The 19957-nt window shown below is 53.1% G+C and overlaps 6 protein-coding genes across 6 annotated transcripts; 3 read left to right on the top strand and 3 right to left on the bottom strand.

The window, feature by feature from the left end:
• Positions 1 to 316: 316 nt before the first annotated feature.
• ACET3X_005629 (uncharacterized protein) lies at positions 317 to 2982 on the top strand (the record flags this gene model as incomplete). The annotated part of the gene is made up of 4 exons (XM_069451855.1): positions 317 to 415; positions 513 to 905; positions 959 to 2614; positions 2665 to 2982. 4 exons carry the CDS (start codon positions 317 to 319, stop codon positions 2980 to 2982), a joined length of 2466 nt encoding a protein of 821 aa, XP_069307673.1.
• A 796-nt stretch (positions 2983 to 3778) lies between these two features.
• Positions 3779 to 4243, bottom strand: ACET3X_005628 (uncharacterized protein; the record flags this gene model as incomplete). Its single annotated transcript, XM_069451854.1, has 3 exons — positions 3779 to 3843; positions 3930 to 4113; positions 4220 to 4243. The coding sequence occupies 3 exons, from the start codon at positions 4241 to 4243 to the stop codon at positions 3779 to 3781; spliced, it is 273 nt and encodes a 90-aa protein (XP_069307672.1).
• Positions 4244 to 4545: 302 nt separating this feature from the next.
• ACET3X_005627 (uncharacterized protein) lies at positions 4546 to 7054 on the top strand. The gene is made up of 3 exons (XM_069451853.1): positions 4546 to 4822; positions 4872 to 5729; positions 5780 to 7054. The coding sequence occupies exons 1-3, from the start codon at positions 4685 to 4687 to the stop codon at positions 6926 to 6928; spliced, it is 2145 nt and encodes a 714-aa protein (XP_069307671.1). The 5' UTR covers positions 4546 to 4684; the 3' UTR covers positions 6929 to 7054.
• Positions 7055 to 11798: 4744 nt separating this feature from the next.
• Positions 11799 to 13088, top strand: ACET3X_005626 (uncharacterized protein; the record flags this gene model as incomplete). Its single annotated transcript, XM_069451852.1, has 1 exon — positions 11799 to 13088. The coding sequence occupies one exon, from the start codon at positions 11799 to 11801 to the stop codon at positions 13086 to 13088; it is 1290 nt and encodes a 429-aa protein (XP_069307670.1).
• A 3219-nt stretch (positions 13089 to 16307) lies between these two features.
• On the bottom strand, positions 16308 to 17042 carry ACET3X_005625 (uncharacterized protein; the record flags this gene model as incomplete). The annotated part of the gene is made up of 2 exons (XM_069451851.1): positions 16308 to 16786; positions 16841 to 17042. 2 exons carry the CDS (start codon positions 17040 to 17042, stop codon positions 16308 to 16310), a joined length of 681 nt encoding a protein of 226 aa, XP_069307669.1.
• Positions 17043 to 18924: 1882 nt separating this feature from the next.
• ACET3X_005624 (uncharacterized protein) lies at positions 18925 to 19437 on the bottom strand (the record flags this gene model as incomplete). Its single annotated transcript, XM_069451850.1, has 2 exons — positions 18925 to 19130; positions 19185 to 19437. 2 exons carry the CDS (start codon positions 19435 to 19437, stop codon positions 18925 to 18927), a joined length of 459 nt encoding a protein of 152 aa, XP_069307668.1.
• Between the last annotated feature and the right edge of the window lie 520 nt (positions 19438 to 19957).

Here is a 19957-nt window from a genome sequence, read left to right as displayed (position 1 = left end):
ACATGTGTATGTTGAATGTGGGGTGCATTGCCATGCTGGCCGTCACGTGCGCCATCATCAAACCTTGGAACTTCCCAAGCGAAGTGACGACGGAGCTTGCAGCAAAGGCACTCTCATCACAAGTCTCTGGACCCGACAAAGCCGCCATCAGCCACACAGTCACCTCGCCGATCCTGCATCTGCACAGTGCAGCACCTCTATTACGCCGTAGGACGACATTTGGCCCATACAGCAGTCCGCCGTCCTGTTTGGCTGTTCAACACCAACCCGGTCCCTTGACTAAGGAGCAAAGAAACCACACATAAACACCAGCGCGATGGCGTCGCTGGGCGAGGAGCTCCTCAACATTGTCAACAGGCTGCAAGATCTCGTCTTCAACACAATTGGAAATGACTCTCTAGATTTACCCCAGATTGTACGTGCGCCCCGGCCAGCGAAGAGAATGCGGTGAGCACAGAGCAGATTTTACACAGCTCTGTCGAGGTTGCTCCGAATCCTGCTAACTCGATCAGGTCGTTGTGGGATCACAATCGTCCGGAAAGTCGTCAGTGCTCGAGAACATTGTCGGCAAGGACTTCCTTCCCCGTGGCAGCGGCATCGTCACACGCCGGCCGCTCATCCTCCAGCTCATCAACCTCCCGAGCGAACGCGACGAAGACGACGACGATGAAGTCCACGTACCCCACACACCCGCAAGCGTAGCCGGCCAGCAAGAATGGGGAGAGTTTCTCCACATTCCCGGCCAGCGGTTCTACGACTTTGCCGACGTCAAGCGCGAGATCGAGAACGAAACCTCGCGAATAGCAGGAAACAACAAGGGCATCAACAGACAACCCATCAACCTGAAGATCTACTCCCCGCACGTCCTCAGCTTGACGCTCGTGGATCTGCCCGGTCTGACAAAGGTTGGTCACGGCAACTTTTTTTTCTGCCGGGAACATGGAGCTAACACTCGCAGGTGCCCATTGGCGACCAGCCCTCCGATATCGAGAAGCAGACACGAAACCTCATCACCGAGTACATTGCGAAACCAAACAGTGTCATCCTCGCTGTCTCCCCCGCCAACGTCGATCTCGTAAACTCCGAGGCTCTGAAGCTGGCCCGCCATGTCGACCCCATGGGCAAGAGGACTATTGGTGTCCTCACCAAGCTGGATCTCATGGATCACGGTACCAACGCTATGGATATTCTCTCTGGCCGCGTATACCCCCTCAAGCTCGGTTTCATTGGCATCGTCAACCGGTCACAACAAGACATCCAGGGCAACAAGTCCCTCTCTGACGCCCTGCAAGCCGAGCGAGACTTCTTCCGACACCACCCTGCGTACCGGAATATGGCAAACCGATGCGGCACCCAGCTACTCGCTAAGAGCCTCAACCAGACCCTCATGGCCCACATTCGTGATAGGTTACCAGACATCAAGGCACGCCTCAACACACTCATGGGTCAGACACAACAAGAGCTTGCAAGCTATGGTGATGTAGCCTTCACTGGCAAGGAGCACCGAGGCTCGCTCATCCTGCAACTCATGACCCGCTTTGCCTCGTCTTTCATCTCGTCTATCGACGGTACGTCTACCGAGATCTCCACCAAGGAGCTGTGTGGTGGTGCCCGCATCTACTACATCTTCAACTCTGTCTTCGGCAACTCGCTTGAGCAAGTAGACCCCACTCAAAACCTCTCTGTACTCGATATTCGGACGGCCATTCGCAACTCGACTGGCCCAAGGCCTAGTCTGTTCGTGCCTGAACTTGCCTTCGACCTCCTTGTGAAGCCCCAGATCAAGCTTCTAGAGATACCCAGCCAGCGCTGTGTGGAGCTTGTATACGAGGAACTCATCAAAATCTGCCACACCTGCGGCTCTACCGAACTGACAAGATACCCAAGGCTGCAAGGCAAGCTCATTGAAGTTGTCTCCGACCTTCTGCGAGAACAACTTGGCCCTTGCTCGGGCTACGTCGCCTCTCTCATCGACATTCAAAGGGCATACATCAACACAAACCACCCCAACTTCCTTGGAGCTGCTGCGGCCATGTCATCGGTCATCAACGACAAAGAGCAGCGGGAAAAGAAGATCGCAATGGAGGCCGAGAAGAAGAGGCGAGAACAGAGGAGGATAAAAGAACTCCAGAACGGCCAGAATGGAGAAGGATCCGAGGAGGGCGAAGGCGGCGAGGGAGCCACACTGAAGGCTCTTCCTCTTCGAAAACACCAGTCACAAACTAGCCGCAGCATGTCGCCTGCTGTCGGGCGGATGACGAATGGCTCTCAGAGCACCACAGCAGCGCTTAACAACCGCAACCGGTCACCTCCAGGTACCGCACGCGACAGCTTCCTGAACTACTTTTTCAGCAAAGACAGCAACAACGCATACGCCAACCCACAACAGGCAGCACAAGCAGCGCTCGACAACCGGCCGGGCAGCCGACACGTGAGCCAAAATAGCGAGCCAAGCTTTGCGCAGAGCATCCGGAGAGGAGACAACAAGCAGCCTGCCCACGTGTTGGCAATGATGCCACCAGACACGGACGACTATGATGCGCCATTGAGTGCCGCCATGAGCGGACCTCCCCGAAGTCCAAGTGTGGGACCCGATAACTTCGAAGGTGGCTTTGTAAGTATCTCAAACCAAGACGACCCAGAGCAAATGCTAACGTCTGACAGCCATCAAACCCCGAGCAAGCCCCTGCCCTTACGGAACGCGAGGCCCTCGAGACTGAGCTCATCCGCAGACTCATTTCGTCATACTTCAACATTGTCCGGGAGACAGTCGCTGATCAGGTCCCCAAGGCCATTATGCATCTTCTCGTCAACCACTCGAAAGACGTTGTACAGAACAGGCTCGTCTCAACGCTGTACAAGGAGGACCTGTTCCAGGAGCTCCTGTACGAGGACGACACCATCAAGGCCGAGCGCGAGAAGTGCGAGAAGCTGCTCAAGACATACAAGGAGGCAGCCAAGATTGTCGGCGAGGTTCTGTAAGAGAAGTGTTTTTGGATAATGAAACGAATCATTACGGGTTCCTTGTAGGTTTTGAAAATGTGCGATTATACAGCCTTCGCCCCGCACCCGATTGGTATTACAGGGTCATGTTGACAGTCGGGCTGGGGCGAAGGCTGATGAAGCGTATGGAGGCGGCTAAGCCTCGAGTTACTATTGACCTTGGCCGCTTCTCAGCGCTTTTCATTTCTACTCTTCTGTTGCCCTTGTTGATTCCCAAGGGCTGCAGGGCGTTTTTCGAGGCTCCGCTTTTCATCCTTGCTTTGCGCGTTCCGATGGTCTGTGTAGCATAGTGCCTGCCCATGGCGGGTCGGGGGGAGGAGATGATACATGTATAGAATATATCATTGGCAACAAATATTTGTCTTGTAGACAAGCTCAGCTCCTCAGTCGAGAGGGTGACAAGGGACCAATTGCAGAATATGGCGATGGTGGTGATTTCCTTGTCGGTATTTTTGATTGCGTATCGGGGGTAGTCTGGCGTGAGTGGGGCAGGGCGATAGTTTGGTTAGTAGCTTTGAGTTGAGCATGCTCACCTGTATACAATGACGTGTCGAGCTGACAGCAAATGGAGACATCGAACTAAAGCATGTATATTGAAAACGTGACCAACTCGACGTCTATGTTGTACAAAAGGTACATAGTACAAGAGATTGGTATCTCGTAGATGTCGTACCACTATTGACTGCTCTCCCCCACCAGGGCGCCGCTCGGCTCGATGGGAAACGGCCGCATTATGGCCATGCTAATGTAGGAAACCGGATGACTCTCGACGCGCTTAATTGTCGGTTATGCCGAGGAGTGTGTTGAGGTCGGCATTGGGGTCTTTGGGGTCCGCCTTGGCTATTGGACTTGTCAGTGCGTGCTGCAGTGTTACAAGGACATGGCCGTGTTGTGGAATTTTGACATGTGTCGTCGGTCTGACGTACCTCCTGATGACTTTGGCTGTTCTGAGGGGTGGTCCCGTGCCCATTGCTGCTTGGCTTGCCTGATCAAGGCCTCCTTGTGTTCCCACTCCTTTTGTGCGGCCTTTGCCCTATCGGCAGCGGATAACGAGAGCTGGTGGTAGGCACCGTAGAAGACACCGAATCCGAGTGCGGACCATCGGAGGACCTGTAGAAACCACCATTAGCCTGGCTGTCCCATCGTGAGAGGTAGCAGCAGTCCCGCAAGGCCGTTTTAGCGACCTTGGCAGCCGCTTTCGAGGGGCAGAGCGTACGTTGACACCGACGGAAGTGGACATGGTGAGGGTCGTGCGAGGAGTTGCGATAGCCGTTATCGAGCTCGTCTGTGTCCAATGGCAGGTAGTCCGGACAGGCGGTGGAAATTGCACCGCTGGGATGGGATCCGGAGAGTCGTGACGAGGGCGTCGTGGGGGGCGGGATGCGGGCTGTTGGGCGTTGAGCTGTGAAAGTTGAGGTTGGCTGGCGCAAGATTTGGTCGGGATCGCTGGCTGCGAGCTAGTGCCCTCGTCCCTGAACCACCGCTTGGCGCGACGTTGAGCAGCACCCGACGCGCCTGCCTTTTGTTCCCACTGCTTCTGCTGTGCTCTGCTCTGCTCTGGGCATAGTTGAGACGGCAAGGCTTTCATTGTCCCGAAATAGAGTTGCAGCCCACGCCCGCCACCAACAAGACCGACCCCGACATATAGTCCAACAAACATCCCGCTTTCGACGTCTCAGCCATGGAGTCGACAATGCAGCAACGGCGCGATGAGATTCTCGCAAAGAAGGCCAAGTTGGCCGAGTTGAAGCGCCAGCGCGAACTGCGAAAGGCCGAGTCAGCTAGTAGGCAGTCAATGACCGGTAGCCCGCTAGGAGAAGTAGGCTTGCCTACCCAAGTGTCTCACCAGCGACTGACATGCACACCAGGTCCTCTCGCCAACACCAAGACGCAGCGAAGACCTCGACCGCAGGACCGACGTCACCAACCTCATCAACAGCATCCTCGGCGAAAGCAGACCCGGCTCTACACAGCCTGGCTCACCCGCAGGCCCAGGACGAGCAACCCGCCCAACATCAGTCGTCAGCGCAGGACAGCTGAGCAGCGACAATGAAGGCTCTTCCGGCTTCCAAGCGCCTGCCGGCATGGTGGACCGGGAAATGCAGACTCTCTCCCTGGGCCCGCTAGCCACAGTCTACGAGACGGACGGCGTCGTCACCAACGAGGTCAAGAAGGAGAAGGAGGTCATCACATACAGCAAGGGTGTGCAAGCAAGCATAGAGTGGAGCCCGTCAAAGGATCGCCGAGTTGGAGGAAGTGACACAGAGCGCGACGAGAGCCCGACGCGGTCCCCAAAGAGCAAGCGACTAAGCCGGAGACAGAAAGAGAGGGACGAAGAGATTCGAGCGCAACTACGCAAAGAAATCGAGGAGGAGCTCAAGGCTGTCCAACAGCCGCCTGACCAAGGTGCACCACAACCAGGCTCAGACGAGAATTTTCCCTTCAAGACCCTTACAAACGAAGAATTGACGGCTGTGGAGAACTCAGAAGACTTCATTGGCTTTGTGGAGCGCAGCACAAAAGTGCTGGAACGAGCGCTCGACCAACAACTTGGCTACGACATCTTGGCAGACTACGCAACTGGTGGTGTAGACGTCGACGACGACGATGAGGGTTACGGCTCCAGCGGAGGCAAGAAGGGTCGACGGATCAAGGAGATTGCACAATTCTGGGACGAGCGGTGGAGCAAGAAGAGAATGATCTCGGATCTGGGCTTCTCAACAAAGGTATGAACTGAGGCCAGGTCCCGCGGTCATGACACTGACAGGCTGTGTAGTTCCCAGAACTCGTCCTTGCGTCGTATACGAAGAACCCGTCCGCTCCGCACGACCCAGATGGTCTTGTACAAGTTTGGAATATGCACATGCACGACAGACCCGAGTACATCTTTCACGCTCAATCCGACATCCTTACCGCCAAGTTCTCGCCGTTCCACCCCAACCTCATCATCGGAGGCGCATACTCAGGGCAAGTGCTGCTTTGGGACACTCGCGCCAAGTCTGCGCCAGTGCAGAAGACGCCACTCACTGGTTCTGGTCATACACACCCGGTCTATTCATTAGACATTGTCGGAACGCAGAACGCGAACAATATCATCTCATGCTCGACGGATGGAGTTGTGTGTGGATGGACTGTCGATATGCTGTCACAGCCTCAAGAGTTCCTAGAGTTGACATCACCGCCACCAGCGAAGACGGACGATATGGCGGTAACCAGTATTGCCTTCCCTCAATCGGATCCAACCTATTTCCTTGCAGGCACAGAAGAGGGTACCATCTACCCATGTCATCGCTACGACCGCGCTGGTGCCAAGGCAGGTGTAGACGGTCGTGTAAAATACGCTGGCCATGCCGCACCCGTCATGAGCCTCGACTTCCATCCCGCAAAGGGTCAAATCGATCTAGGCGACCTTGTCCTCTCATCCAGTGTTGACTGGAGCGTCAAACTCTGGAAAGTGCGCCCACCGGCTGCCACAGGCGCAACCAACCCTACACTTCCTGGTGCTACACAACAAGTCACACCTGTTCTTGACATTGCCCGTGAAGATCTCGTCTACGACGTCCGATGGTCGCCTGTGAAACCTTCGGTCTTTGCGCTTGTTGATGGAGCGGGAAGTCTCGAAGTTTGGGATATCAATGTTGACGTCGAGGTGCCTGTTCAATCCGTCAAGCCTAGTGACGGCAAGCGTGGCGCGTTTACAAACATGCCGACCGGTCTGGGCTACATGAACCGTAGTCTCAACAAGTTGGCATGGGAGAGGAACGAGGGACGCAGGGTTGCAGTGGGTGGCATGGATGGCGTCGTCACTGTGTTTGAGGTGGGCGATGACCTTGGAGGTGTGCAAACACGCAGTGAGGAGTGGAGTGGCGTCAAGAGGCTGGTAAACCGGTTGGAAGGCCACGGAGATGGTGTCAACGGGAAGTGAAATCCTATCGAATGTCTCCAACTTTCATCTCAAGGCCTGGACAACGGTTGTGGCGGTGCTCCAATACCTTTTCTTTCAGCGGAGCATTGTTCTGGAGTCGGCAGTTTACTTTCTACCATACCCCACGTATCACAATTCTGATTGCTATGCAGAGTGCGCAGCCAGAACACTCCAGGTGTGGCGGTGCAGCAGCTCATGTAACACTACTGCACACGTCAGTTATCCTAGCATGTCGCGTTCGCGTCTCACAAACGGTGATCTTGACCCAAATTATCGTCTCCACGTTGCGATGTCATCAGGGTGGCCCGTTAGCGCACAAGGTCAGAGTCTAGAGCAGGGAACATCTCTGGTCCCCACCAGTTAAACCTCATGGAACCCCTGACGTGCACCGCCACAGCAAGCCGCACCTCCGCACCTACATCATCGAATTCAACAGGTTTCCCATGGCGAGACGGGTGCTCGGAACAGAACATAACATAGATGGATCGGCCGTCCCCACTTCTGCCGCTACAGGATCAGCAAATCGGAGGCCCTGTTACTGCCACTTCGCAAGCCTGATAGAATTAGGCTCTGGCTAGTATGTTAAAGCGTTGATGGTGCTGTCTCTCCTACCGGGTCCGTTCTTCCGTCAACAACGTTTCTCAAATGAGGTGATGATGCTTGGTGTCTTGCTCAAACTTGTGCCGGCGTTGCGATGGCCCATTATTTCAACCGCCCAGGGTGGGAACCATGAGCAGATGTAATTATATCATTCCAATTGCGAGTACGTCGTTGGGCCGGAAGACATACTAACGTGGGCCAATTTAGTGCGATAACTTCCTGCATTTCGGCGGTCAAGGGCTATTTTCCCTGCAATACTACTCCCATTCCAGACTATACATGTCTATGCGAACAGTACCTATGGCGCGTCTCATGCTTTGACAGCCATGCGTTCAATCCAGTATCCCATCCAGATCGTCCAATCGCAGAGAACCACATGAGCGACTATTGCCATGCAGCCGGTAGCATTGGCGCGGATGAAGTACACCGAAACCATCAGCGTCAACGGAGACAGATTGGCGATCTTTTGTCCAGTATTGTTGGCGATGTCTCTTCAGTGTTGTCCAGCAACGGCGTTGCGGTCCCGACGGCTATTATAGAGAGCGTAGCGGGTAGTGTGGTGAATGCCTTACCTACGCCTGCGAATCCGACGAGCATTGCTGCTGAGATTACCGCCACCATTGCAACAGAGGACACAAGCAGCACAGCGAGGAGTGTTGCACAAACGTCGACGGGGGCATCGTCAACCAGGAACGAGGTTTCAAGCACCGCATCACAAGAACCAACTTCATCGAGCTCTACCGCTGGAGCAGCAGCATCATCCTCGGATTCAAGCTCTGGACCATCAACAGGTCTCATCGCTGGCGTGGTAGTAGGAGGGGTCGCAGCTCTAGCCTTAATTGGCATCTTCATCCTCCTTCTCCTGCGTCACAAAAGGAAGAAGTCTAGAGCCGCAGCCATTAACGACAAAGAGGCCAGTGCAGCAGCGTCTTCGTCGTCCGATCGCTCCCCACCAACACACGGTGCATATGCCCATGTCCCACAACAAGATGCGTACTCTACCACTACCACCCTCCCTACGCAGACCAATTTGTCCTCGACACAACCGACGACTATGATGTCCCCAGTGTCGCCCATAACACCAGCAGGCCAAGCACCATGGGCGTCTACATCGACATTCGGAGGCGCAACAACAATGGGAGCTGGAGCTGGGACCGCGGCCGCAGGGCAAGCTCTACACAGCTCCACCCCAGCGCCTAGGTACTCTGACGAGAAGCCGCCCCAGCACCACCAATACCTTGATTCGAAGATACCAGAAAGTAACGAGATGCCTACGAACGCCAACGTCTGGGAAATAGATGGCAGGGAGATGCCGCCACCTAGTGAACTCGATGCGGGGAAGAGAGATGGGTTGAACTTGGGAAATGTAGGGAGTCATGTACAGACACAAGGGCAGACTCAGCAACAGGAGTATGTTGCGTATAGGCCGCCGAGCGTAGAGAATGGACAGGCGAATTGGAGTGAACAGAATGGTGAGTTTTTGGGTAATAGACCAGTTGGTCAGGCGATTTGAGTATGATGTACGACACAAGCAACGAAGTTATGAGATCTTATACAAAATCCAAGTCTGACTTGTGCTTTGGCAATGTCTATGATCTAGCAGAACAAAAGACTACACATCCAATTCTCTTCGCCCCTCAGCTTGTTCTACCGTTCGCGATGAAGTTTGTGGCATTTGCAGATCTCGAACACCTTGCGCACTGTGCCCTTATCTACTACGGTTCATCCCTAGGCTCTTCTACTAACAAAGTTAGGTAGTCTTGTATAACGTGTGACCCGTAATGGCTTCACACTCTCTCTATAATCTCAAGATGAAAACTCATCAAAGGGACTGGGAAACTCCATATCAAAGCCATAGTCGTGGAAAGCCCAATCCATCTGAGTGTACGAAGCGTCGAAGCTTGGCCATATCTCACTGAGCTGCCTTTGTAAAGCTTCGTCGCTGTACAAATCTCCTGCTTGGTCCGCAGTCGCGCTCATGTTGGCGCATATAGGTGATCTTGAGGCTGTAGTAGCACCAGATGTTGGTCGATGTGCAATTCGTAAGCCCTTCAACGTCCCATCGCTTATCAATCTGCAAAGTCGCTTTGCAAGCTTAGCCACACCCCTCACGCTGGTCCATCGTTGGCTGAGACCATCTAGCACATCGCAACATTTGTCAAGGTCCTCTTTTGCTGTATCTATATCTCTTGTGCCATCGTGTAATGCCCGGTAGATGACTGTAGTAGACATGGACATCGCATAAGGCACTAGTGGAAGGGGAGGGAGACCTTCACACCCTTCGCGAGAGACAATCGCAAGTACTCGGTCCGCTGACTTGAGACGGCGAGTGTATTGTGCAGTGCCTGGTCCATTGTAGCGACAAGACAACATGGCGGCAACATGATACCATGTCTCCAGGTATGCTACTCCTATGAGCCAATTGGAGAACTGAGTTGGGGAGCGTCTTACCTCGATGTGACATGTGAAATTCATCGAACCCACTTCCGCCCATAACTTCTGTAAGTGCTGGAAATTCCCAACAACCATCGACCATCGTTGTGGAGCCGGCTTTGTAGGCTTTTGTCGCAATGGTCATTAGATCTCCGAGCCTCAGTGCCACAGCCATGATTTGGGAGCGATAGCTATCTTTGCTCGGCAGTATCCGTTCCACACCAATATCCGCATCGTCGATAAAGAATGGTGCAGCTGCCATGATTGGTTTACCCAGGCGATCAAAGTTTCGAAGCGACCACCACAGATACTTGCACTCGTTATCGTCTGGGTTTCCAGGTGTTTTGAGATGTATGCACATGGACCACGCTTCGCAGATGGCCTGTGAAAGATGATTCGAGGCGCGGTCAACGCCAGCTAGTCCATCGTTGTGTAAGTGCATCAGTGCCAGAATCTGAATCTTGATGATGCGGTCGGGCTCAAGATCTGCTTTGATAGCAGCATCAAGGCCGGCCAGTAGTTTTGACGCAAAGTCCAGAGGTTCGAGCAGGGGACCGGACTCAGTCAGTCGCAAGAAAGGGGCAGCGTGCTCTATTTTGCATACGACGAGACATATTGCCTTCACCAAATATATAGACGCGTGTCCGTTGCTGTGATGGCGGAACACAGCAGGGCCGTCCGCAATAGGCACGAGGTCGTCTAATGTCGAGTTGTACAAAGGCAAGAGAGCATCCGTAGTTGTTTTGGGCAGTGCAGTAAATGCTCCTTCCTCTTGGAGATACCTTCGGTATGATTCAGATAAGGGCGGCGGCGCGGAGCGAATTTTGTGTTGCTTGTACCATGCCAGCCTGCGCAGTGGCTCGCATGAGACAGATAGACTAGGCACTAAAGCTTGCGGAGTAGGTCGTGATGCTACCAGATGAGGTGTCTGTGCTAAAGTGCTTATCCCCGGTTCGGTATTCTCTGACAGAGCTACAAGAACGGATTCAGGATTGTATTCGCTCACGCGACCGGGGCTTGGGGTGGACTCTCTGGTATCGGTTGCTTGACGAGGCCTTTGCACTCGTCGTCCGACTCTGTAATTATTCTCCTTGCTTCTGGTTCCGCGGTCCTCGATGTGGTAGCACCGTTTCTTGCGTGCACGACAAGTTGGGCATGCTGCAGTTGTCCGTCTTCTCGGAACCTTCTCGCCCGATTGCCATACAATCTCCATAGTCGAGTGGCATCCCCGGGTTAAAGTTGCTTCGAAGCATGCAAGAGGCGGGCGCAACCCGCATTAGGCAAGATGTCAACGAGGTGAGTTGTTGCGGTACCCGTCCCGGAAGAAGAAACTACTGCCTACCCCGCACCAGAAGATGACCCACCATCTTTACGCGCAACACATGTATGAGCATTGTTGGTCGTGTCTTGGTCGCAGTGCCTCATGCCGACCCTGATTTGGATGTCTCCGCCTCCCCACTCTTATCATTGGAGTAAAGTGCGGGGATAATGACCCCTAATCTCTTTCCGGGTCGGCAAGCCTAACCTCATACACTCTCCAAGTTCCGCTACTCCACCTAAACACCCACAACGAGAGACACGATCAATCAGCACAAGCAGCAGTATCGTCACGATGCCTATGATTTGATGTTTCATTGGTTCCGGTACATGGGTGTGGTCTGCCCCCTCTACCAACGTAGACACGCAGTAAGATGTAGTATAAAAGCAGTTCCACGGTCAGTTCTGTTGACATCAGTCAACCACTTCAATCCCTCGTGCCTTTTACTCCTAGATTACGTGCCTAGTTTCCAAAGGAAAAATGCCTTCTTCTCAAGTCAAGCGCTATGTCATCGTAGGCATGGGCGTCAGATCCGCATTTTACTACCAAAGTATCATCCAAGATTTCAAATCTGTCGCTGCGGTAGTGGGCATATGCGATACGAACCAGACGCGTATGAAAGCTGCCAACGACCGAATGGTCGAGCTGGGCGGCGAGCGCGTCCCAATGTACAAGGCAGAAGACTTCGATAAGATGGTCAAGGAGCAAAAGGCCGACGTCGTTATCGTTACCACCATCGACAAATTCCATCATGTATACTGCATCCGTGCCATGGAACTGGGCTGCGACGCCATTACCGAGAAGCCAATGACTATCGATGAAGAGAAGCTCCAGGCCATGATCGATGCCGAGAAGAGGACGGGCAAGCAAGTTCGTGTGCTCTTCAATTATCGATATGCGCCTCATCACACCAAGATGCGCGAACTTATCGACTCAGGCGTCATCGGCGAGGTTTCGACCGTACACATGGATTGGATCCTGGACTGCGCACACGGATCCGACTTCATGCGTCGGTGGCATCGAAACAAGGACACCAGTGGTGGCATTCAGATGCACAAGTCAATCCATCACTTTGACTTGGTACACTACTGGCTGAACACCGAGCCGGAGAATGTCTACTGCGTTGGCAGCCTGCGCTTCTATGGCAGGGAGAATGCGGAGCGACGTGGAGAGAAGAACCTCGGCGAGCGCTACCTCAACAACGAGGCTGCCAAAGATGACCCGTTTGCCATTCACATCGACCAAAACGCCCAACTAAAGAAGCTTTATCTAGAGGCCGAGCACGAGGATGGCTACATTCGCGACCGCAACTGCTTCGCTGATGGTATCACTATTGAAGACAATCTCTCCATGGTTATCAAGTACAAGAACAAAGCCGTCATGACGTACAATACATATGCGTATGCTCCATGGGAGGGTTATCGTTGCGTCTTCAATGGCAGCAAGGGCCGCATTGAGATTAATGTCGTCGAGGGCGGATACTCTGCTGGCGGCGAGACTGTCACTAGCGAAGGGCTTGGTGAGCTGGAAGCCAACTACATACAGGGTGGCGTGGAGAAGACGAACATTGTCGTCTATCCCTTGTGGGGAAAACCGTACGTGGTGGATGTCGTCAAGGGAGAAGGTGGCCATGGCGGAGGCGACCCTCTGCTACTAAAGGATGTTATTGTAGGTAACGAGGGTGAGGACAGCTTCAAGAGGGCTGCGTATATTCGTGATGGTGGAAATGCTGTTCTAGTCGGCGTTGGTGCAAACAAGTCCATGGAATCTGGCCTACCTATCCAAGTGCAGGATCTGGTCAAATGGTAGTTTCCAATTCATGATACGGAGGTTACACAAATTGAGATTGAGTTGACAGTCCGTGAGCTATTGATTGTCCACTGACATGCATTATCAGAAAGGTGCTGGGGCAAGTGGTACCTCAGTTGACATTTGCCACCATAGCAAGCCATCAGCCTCACCTCAAGACGCTCCACTCTTGTGATAGCAATGGATGCATACAGAAGGTTGCGCGTCCTTTCGGCTTCGCTAAACTTCGGGGTCCGGCAGTCTCTTCGTATGCGGCAGGATTGCGGAGACCCGAAACGGAACAACACTAAGTAGCTCTATCCAGTCACATTTCGTTTATAGGGTTTCTCAGCCAATCACAGGAGTGAGACAAGTTGTTCCACCATGTCAACACGATACGCACCGCTGTTTGCGCTGCAACTACACGTCAGACTGGTGAGCACTACATGCTCAATAAGGCAATTTTATGGGCTGAAAGGGATGATCCGGACTATTGATACGGGCCCGGGGTTTTCGACATCCAAGTAAAAAGAAGCCATCACCAAAAGCTTGAATTTTCGTCACAAGTTGTTCGACATCTTCGAAGCGGCTGACAGAAGGCTCAAGTATCGTGTTGGAGCGATAATCATCACAAGGAACAAGAACAACAAACCTGAAGACCTACGAAACATACACACTCAATAACACCATCCCAAAATGCGCAAGTCTTCTCTCCGAAAGACAACTCTCCTCTCGCTTCTCGGCATTTCCTCCGCACAAACATCATCTTGGGGCGAGCCCTTCTCCGTCGAACCCGCAGAACCAACGTCAACAGACAACCTGCTTCCCTCGGCCTCCCCAACATCGACATGGGGTGATGCCTTTACTGTTGACAACAGCGCTGTGATTACACCATCAAGCTCTCTCCCAACATCAGATACCGCGGCACCGAGTCTGGAGGTCGATACGTCATCACCGGTACCTTCAAATATAGTAACATCTGATGTTACAGTAATCAGTGGAATACAGAGTGTTGTCGCATCGAGGAGTGCGAGTTTCGATACAAGCGCTGGGACGCAGAGTGTAACGAGGACGAGCAGTGCAGAAAGTACAGGGAGTGGGACGAGTAGTGGGACAGCGGCTGCAGAGGCTACGGGCGCTGCGGCACCGGCGAGAGGGTTTAAGAAAATGGGTCTCGCAGGCGCGATTGCTGGAGCTGCGGGGGTGATGTTTGTATAGAAGGATGAGAGCGCAAAAGAGGAAGTTTCAGGGTGACAATCGACCAGACGACAGCTGTGCTGATGAGTTGGTTCTGGCTTTTCTGTCGGAACAATGAAGCAGAATCAATTTGTGTCTGGATTGGGGAAGAGCCATAGGAACAAAATTGAATATCCTCGGCGTTTGGCAAATTTGGTTGTACGTTGAAGAGCAGTATCTCCCAGAAGTTGACCAGATTGTGATTCTCAAACGCAACGTTGTTGCATCAAGAGTATCTGCTCCAAATTGACCGAGCATAAGCATGGACGACTGACGGGGTTGATCTAGACATCATGCAGTGCATGAAAAGTGCAAGAGTGGCACACAATATCTTGATGATGATTAGCACAGTACTTTCAACTCGGCTGGGCAATCATCGCCATGCTCGTTTTAGCGATGGCCATATGGCCTTGGTAAATCCTAATCAACATGTTATGTAAACAAAAATGTCAATAAGGATGATTATATTACATACCTTGTCATAATACCGAAGTACCAGCGAGTACAATAAAGCCGGCTAGCGAAGAGAGCGGCCAGGTGGTCAAGAGGCATACCGCATAATGGTGCCCAACGTCGGGCTACGGACTCTACGGGTGGCGGCGGGCTGAACAAGAGACACTCGAGGCATGGACGAGTCTGCAAGAATGCGAAGACTTACGACGCACTGCTTGAGGCTTGGTTTCAGCTGGGCTTCCATGTTCCCCAGCCCGACACCGTTTTCACCCTCTTCCACGTCCCTATTGGTCTCATTTCCTCAGTGCCGACTAAAAATATCCTTCTGCGCTGTCTGAGCCGCGAGCGCCTTTTCGAATACGCAATATACTGTGCAGCACATCCATTCGTCTATAGGCTCCAAGAGTGAGCCGGCATATCAGCCTCGGCTTGAGCGCCACTTAACAGCGCTAATGCGAGGAAGTAACGACAAGACGCTTGCTGGCCATGGAAGGCCATTGACCGCGTGATGTGAAGGAATTGACGCGCAACACACGGCAGCACGCGGTGTTACCTGTCTACGCTCTTTTGGGCTGGTACGTTGGTGGTTTGGTTGGTACACCAGTGTAGACTTGCGCGCAGTACTTCTACCTAGCGGCAGTAGAACTCGGTATGTACCGGCTGGCTGATCTAGTGGTGGCGATGCGAGTATTGCTGGCGCACAGCTCTGAGGCTGTGTGTTCGCGGAGCCGCCGTGAGTGCTGTAGTGGTGAAGCCTACAGAGCGAACATAGCCCTTGAGGAGGTGTGGTTGTGGTGTGGCAACGAGCAGCGGGTTCTTGCAGCTTGCTTATGCGTCTGTGGAGAGGTGGGAACTGATCCCGCTGTGGGGTCGCTGCAGGGCAGTCAACCACGGTGTTCAGCGCGCAACGAGCGAGCAAGCAGGTGCATTCCTCAACTCCGCGTTTCAGGTTCCTCGGACGGGTGGAGATTTAAACGTCATGCTGCGCACAAGCCAAAGGGCGATAGACTCAATGCTACAGACAATGAGATTGCTGACACGGACGTGCGGAAAATGGCGCGCATGCGACGCATAATGACAGCTTCGTACCACGGCACTGACAGGCATGACGGATGTGGCACCACGCGAATGTTTGGTCGAGAAGTCTGTGCTACAAGAAGGAAGATCTTGCGGGTAGGATATTGATTGATAAGAAGCATTTTAGAAAAGCATAGGAGCAAAGACCCTGTCTCACAGGGAGTGCATCTCGGTCGGAAGAGAAGGGTTTCGAATAAGCAAAAGTACATCCGACACATCATGAGATGGAAAGCATACAAGGATCAAGCAGGTCAATGGCAGAGTAACGAGTGAATCAGGCAAATGCTTCCATATTATCATTTTCTGCTACGTCATACAAGCTCTTTGCATAGCGTTCCCATCCGACACATCAGATCACGGACGCCAATGCTCTCGTGACTATATTGACACTAGATGATAGAGGGGGTTCCCACAGATTCCAATGCTAATATATCGTAAGGGACAATTAAACTATGAGGTCGTGAATGGAAATGCTTAAGCAAAGTAAGCGAAAGCGGCGGCGGCACCGAACATGGCAGCGATGGGGCTGCCGATGAGGTTGGCACCAGAGTCGGTAACCTCAGGGAGGCTGGCGCTGCCAGTAGCAGAGCCAGAGGCAGAGCGCGAGAGAGTAGCAGTGGAGACAGTGGAGTTGACACCAGCGGAGGGGCTGATAGTAGCGGAAGCAGATGCGGTAGCGGCGCTGGTGATCAGGCTGGACTTGGCGCTCTCAACAGCGCTGCTGATGGCAGAGGAAGCGGAAGAGGCAGCAGATGAGGCAGCGGACGAGGCAGCGGACGCAGCAGAAGAGACAGCGGAGGAAACAGGGGTGTCGTCGTCCTCAGAGCCACCAGTGAGAGGGAACTGAGCGGAGTAGTTGATGGTAGTTCCCTGCTGGATCTGGAGGGCGTAGTCGGCCTCGTTGGGGAGCGAGGAGTCTACGGTCCATTCGAAGGTTCCACCAGTTGCGGTAGCTGTGACTCAGTTAGTATTGTGGAGATCGGACCGCAACGGGAGGGAAGACATACTAGTAAGAGTACCGACGGTGTCAAGGTCAGTGGACTGTCCCTGGCGGAGGATGAAGGTAGTAGGGGTGTCGTCGGCGGGAGAGTAGGTGACGGTGTAGGTCTGGCCAGCAACAACGCCGTTGGCAGGGAAGTCGTTGATCTCGAGGGCAGCGACGGCGGCGGCGAAAGCCGCGGCGGAAAGGATGGTCTCGAAGAAGCGCATATTGACGGTAGTTTGATTGATTAGAGTATTAGAACTGTAGTGGCTGTATGGGTATATGTAGTTGGATAGAGAATGAGTGACTGTGTACAGCGATAGTGCGACGTGAGAGTGAAGAAGGAAAGACGGCGGAGGGCGACACGATATAATAAAGAATACGCTGACACCCAACGGTGACTTGGACCGGATCGAGACGCCAAAGCGACGGCAGAGGATGCAAAATTGCCGACCGAATATGGTATAGCTAGCTCTGAAGCTAATGAAGCAAATGCTCATGCGCCCAATCGGCCGTTCGCCCAGTGAGACGCTTGGCCAGGAGCCCCCTTTTCCTCTTCACCCACAGCCCTCGAGGCGCATCTCGGCTAGGATCAGAGCGAGCGTCTAGCCTTGGGGCCACTCACCGACGAAAGCATCCCAGTGCATGAGGAGCACGCCAACGGCCGCCGTGCCACGATGCTAGCTGCTTGGAGTTTAGGGAAGAAGCCACTCAGTAATCCGGGGAAATTCAGGGGACTCGCTGCCATTCTGCTGTCGTCTGACCTAGAGGAATACGAGAAGTCCAGTTGGAGTACAAAAAGACATGGACGGACTGTTGTTCCAAGTCGTCGGCGTTGGATGCAATACAATGTTGTAAGCACGCAATGTACGATCGCCTCGCCACTGTACCTGCATTGGCGCCGAAACCCTCTCCCCCCCTGTACATCGGCCACCCCAGCACATATCATCTAGCTTTCCCTCGCCTGGCAAGTCAGCTCCACCGCCACCTTGCGCGAACCCCGGTTTCGCACATGACCTTAACCGCCAGAGGGCGACGTCATCTTCAGCCAGTGCGACTCCAACCAGCGCTCTGATCGCCCCCTATCGATATGCGCCGACGTGACTGCGATCTGCGACTGTCCCTGGACAACTTCGCCAGCTTCGGGGCCAGACTATGTGGTCGATGCGACGCCGGTAATGAGCTTGCGGCTTTTAGCACGGAGCCGACGTGCCTCTAGACGGCCCGATATTTGGGATCCACTGAAAGGAGATTTGATCATGAACTATCGACTCGACGAACATGTCCGCCAGTAGAGACGCGGTCAACGTTCAAGAGAGTGAATATCGCAGCTCGCTATTGCACATGTGCACTGAGTACAGCCGGGCGCTGCCGAGAAACTAGATGTGCCATGTTTACGTACATTATGCGCGCTTTGCTTATAATAAGCTGAAGTATGTCAGCTTTTTACAGCTCTGCTGCAAAGCCAAACGTGTGCCCAGCATTGGCAATTATGAAACCAAGAAAGACAAAAACGTGTCAATGAAACCTAGAACGAAAGAGCAGCAAGTGCATGTAGTCGCACGCGTACGAAGGTTGGGAGTACCCCGGAATGTGTGCCTCTCGCTGAATGTTGATTTTTGCGCATCGTCGATTTCACTGTGCTGCAGGCTCAAAATCTTTGTGCGGATATCCACTATCTATATGCAAAAGGTTCGAGAGCGTTCCACTCATAGCATGATTCGTTGCAACGTTACTAGCTACGAAGAAGCTCGTTCATATAAGCTGTACCCCGACCATACCGCACTTTGAAGGTATGTTCCATATTCAACATTAACAATGTAGAAAGCACAGCACGTTGAATGCCTGTATGCAAGACAATGAGGTTGTGGCCGAGAGATGCTTGCCGAATGATTGTTCCAAAAGCTTGATCTACAGAGGAGCTTACTTTTACTGAGTCGTACCAAACATATTGTGACCCAAGGTTCCTCTGAGGCGCAGTAGACGACTGTTGGATCTCACTATAGGATTCCCACGAACTTTGTCCACTCTCTACTCCGGCTCATTTGCTCTGCTTTGAGCCCGATACGTGTCCGAACTCCAATTCCGTCCAACCATGCCCGTTATCCTCTAAGAAAACACTTCCTCCTCCCACTTGGCCTCGTTCTTGATGAACTCTTCGGCGTCCTCGGGAAAAGTGTCATCCATCGTCTCAAGCGGGGTCTGACTCTTCTTTCCACGTGACTTAGGAGTCGCCTTCTTCTTGGAGGGGGTCGGATCGTCGGATCCTGAAGAAGCGGCCTTTCTTTTGTTGGGAGTTGCTGAGGAAGTCTGGCCTACACATGGTTAATGTCGTATCGGTGTGAGGGCGAAAGAGTGTCAGTGCTCACCACGCTTATTGACAGGTGCTACGGGTTGGAATGCCTCGCCCTTTTCGGCACGGGCTTTCAATTCCTTTGCCTTAGCTGTGATCGTGCGGAATTGATGCTCGAAAGAGCTTGCAGTTCGTGTGCCGTCAAGAGCCGACATCATGTCATATTGAGCCCTGGTGATCGTGGTACTGCCTAAAGCCATGAGAAGGACAGAGACGCAGTCGGCTGGGACCACCTTCTGGCCATCGAGAGTAGCAGCTTTGGGGGGCATCTTGAAGATCCGGTGAGAAGTATGCTATTAGAGAGCTGTGGTGGTGTAGTTTTGAGAGATGTGATGCTGCTGAGCGGTGCTCGTGTTGGTGACGCGAGATGGAGGATGCTTGAAGTGCAGTTTCAAGAGGATGGAATAGAAACCCTGAGGAGGAACTCAAATAGACATGCGTCTCACTGCTACGTTTGCGTGGTGAGGCAACCTGTTGTCTGAGCAGGGCGGCGGTGACGGTGAGAATCTGTGGGGCTTCACCACTCACCTTTACGTAGAAAAGGTAAGCTCATGTCTGCCGGTGAGATAGTTACAGGCATCGCTACCGGAGTGCTTGTAACGATGGTACGACTCAGCCCATCTGTGGTCACAGTCCTATTAACCCTAACCCTAACCCTAACCCTAACCCTAACCCTAACCCTAACCCTAACCCTAACCCTAACCCTAACCCTAACCCTAACCCTAACCCTAACCCTAACCCTAACCCTAACGGTTACAGCTTCTTAGTTATTTAGGGCTTCTTAGTTAC

This window comes from Alternaria dauci, chromosome 4 (assembly GCF_042100115.1).
Source record: "Alternaria dauci strain A2016 chromosome 4, whole genome shotgun sequence".
In the NCBI taxonomy this organism is placed as follows: domain Eukaryota; kingdom Fungi; phylum Ascomycota; class Dothideomycetes; order Pleosporales; family Pleosporaceae; genus Alternaria; species Alternaria dauci.
The sequence above is the reverse complement of the archived record's forward strand: the minus strand, read 5'-3'. Positions and strand labels throughout refer to the sequence as shown.